We start from the raw sequence: 1,466 nt of genomic DNA, 5'->3' as shown, positions 1-1,466 counted from the left end.
CTCACTCACTCACTCACTCACTCACTCACTCACTCACTCACTCACTTAAAGCAATGCAATAGCTTTACCTATTTTTATTCCTAAATAATTTACATGAGGTTTCCATGTCAGTTTCTCATCAATAACACCCAAAAACTTTTACCTCACTGACTGGTGCATTGATATTATTATTGTATTGTTCYCTTTCTTGATGTTATCTCTAGTTTGGTCTCCTCCTTGTTCCAAGTGTGGTCTTTTTTTAAATCCTTTATCCCTTATTTCTTTCATGGCATCGTTTAAGTACTTGATCTTTTTTTTTCATCTAGCTGTCTCCTGGCATTCTGAGTGGTTGGCAAAGTAAGAATTTCATTGCTCAGGGAAACATGTCTTCATCTGTGTACTGTTTATGACAATAAACACTTTGAATCTTTGATCTGCCATTTAACCACAAAAGCTTTAATTATTCTGTGCATTTTTATTGGATAACCCCTGATTTGCATATTTACACAAATAATGTGATTTAATATCTTCTAAATAAGGTACTGAACAAGGATAATGTTGTTAAAACTTGCCTCCTACAGAACTGTTGGCAGACCAAGATGGGATCGTTGCACGTCGTTGGTAAAACAAGATGTAGGCAGTTTGCTTGCAGACATCATCTTCAGACATGGGATGCACATCGCTGTCATCAAAGCAATACCACTGTCCGTCAATGGAGTTCTTACAGTGAGCTACAACACACAACGGAACACAACAATTAAAACCATCCTCGTTCATTTTGATGGAAGTACACTCAGTTAAAACCTCACTGCTGTGTTACCTGTGTAATGCCCCCCCTGCATGGTGCCGTGGTGGTTACACACCGCATACAGGTCGTACAGGTAGTCCTCTGGGTCACGCCCCATTCCGTAAGGTCGCCTCCAAGGCGACCAGTGGGAGGGGAGACTCCAGCTGCTCTGGCTCCTCTTCACTATGTGAGGGGCCATGTCCATGCCTGTGAGCGGGAACTTCACCATGTTCTGCATCTTCACTCGTCGATCCCCATCCTGAAGGACAGAACATTCCAGCAAAGTTATATAAAGCAGGGGTTCTTAACCTTTTTGACCTCGGGGCCCAATCTGYTCAACGTAAAGTGACACGAGGCCCAGTCACACATTACCATACGTATCAAAATGATAATTATTCTAAATCTTGGTTTAAAATTGTAATTATTCTAAATCTTGGTTTAATTTGTATTGTATTTGCATTATGACTAAATTAAATACAGTACACTTACAGTTTAAAAGTAAAACTCCTGTCAAATAATCATAAGACGTGATTTTGACAAACATTTTTTTATAATGTAACCTGCCCATAACAATTATTTGAACAAATACAACAGTCAACAGACCACTCAGGCTTATCAACACAAAAGTAACATTTTTTTAACATAAACGACAACAAAAATAGACAATTCAATAAATAAAATTGTGATCATAAAATAGATA

General features: G+C 38.4%; 1 protein-coding gene across 2 annotated transcripts in view; it reads right to left on the bottom strand.

Moving 5' to 3' along the window:
• LOC106517417 (ubiquitin carboxyl-terminal hydrolase 31) overlaps positions 1-1,466 on the bottom strand; it is a 22,984-nt gene that overhangs the window by 5,779 nt on the left and 15,739 nt on the right. For both annotated transcript variants that reach the window (XM_014008241.1, XM_014008242.1), the window contains 2 exons: positions 800-1,025; positions 552-710 (listed from right to left, as the gene is read on the bottom strand). In XM_014008241.1, the coding sequence (XP_013863695.1) occupies positions 552-710; positions 800-1,025 (385 nt within the window). The remainder of the gene's footprint in view (positions 1-551; positions 711-799; positions 1,026-1,466) is intronic.

Source organism: Austrofundulus limnaeus, unplaced genomic scaffold (assembly GCF_001266775.1).
Source record: "Austrofundulus limnaeus strain Quisiro unplaced genomic scaffold, Austrofundulus_limnaeus-1.0 Scaffold48, whole genome shotgun sequence".
NCBI classification, from domain to species: Eukaryota; Metazoa; Chordata; class Actinopteri; order Cyprinodontiformes; family Rivulidae; genus Austrofundulus; species Austrofundulus limnaeus.
Note: the sequence above shows the minus strand (reverse complement) of the source record. Positions and strands in the feature narration are given on the sequence as shown.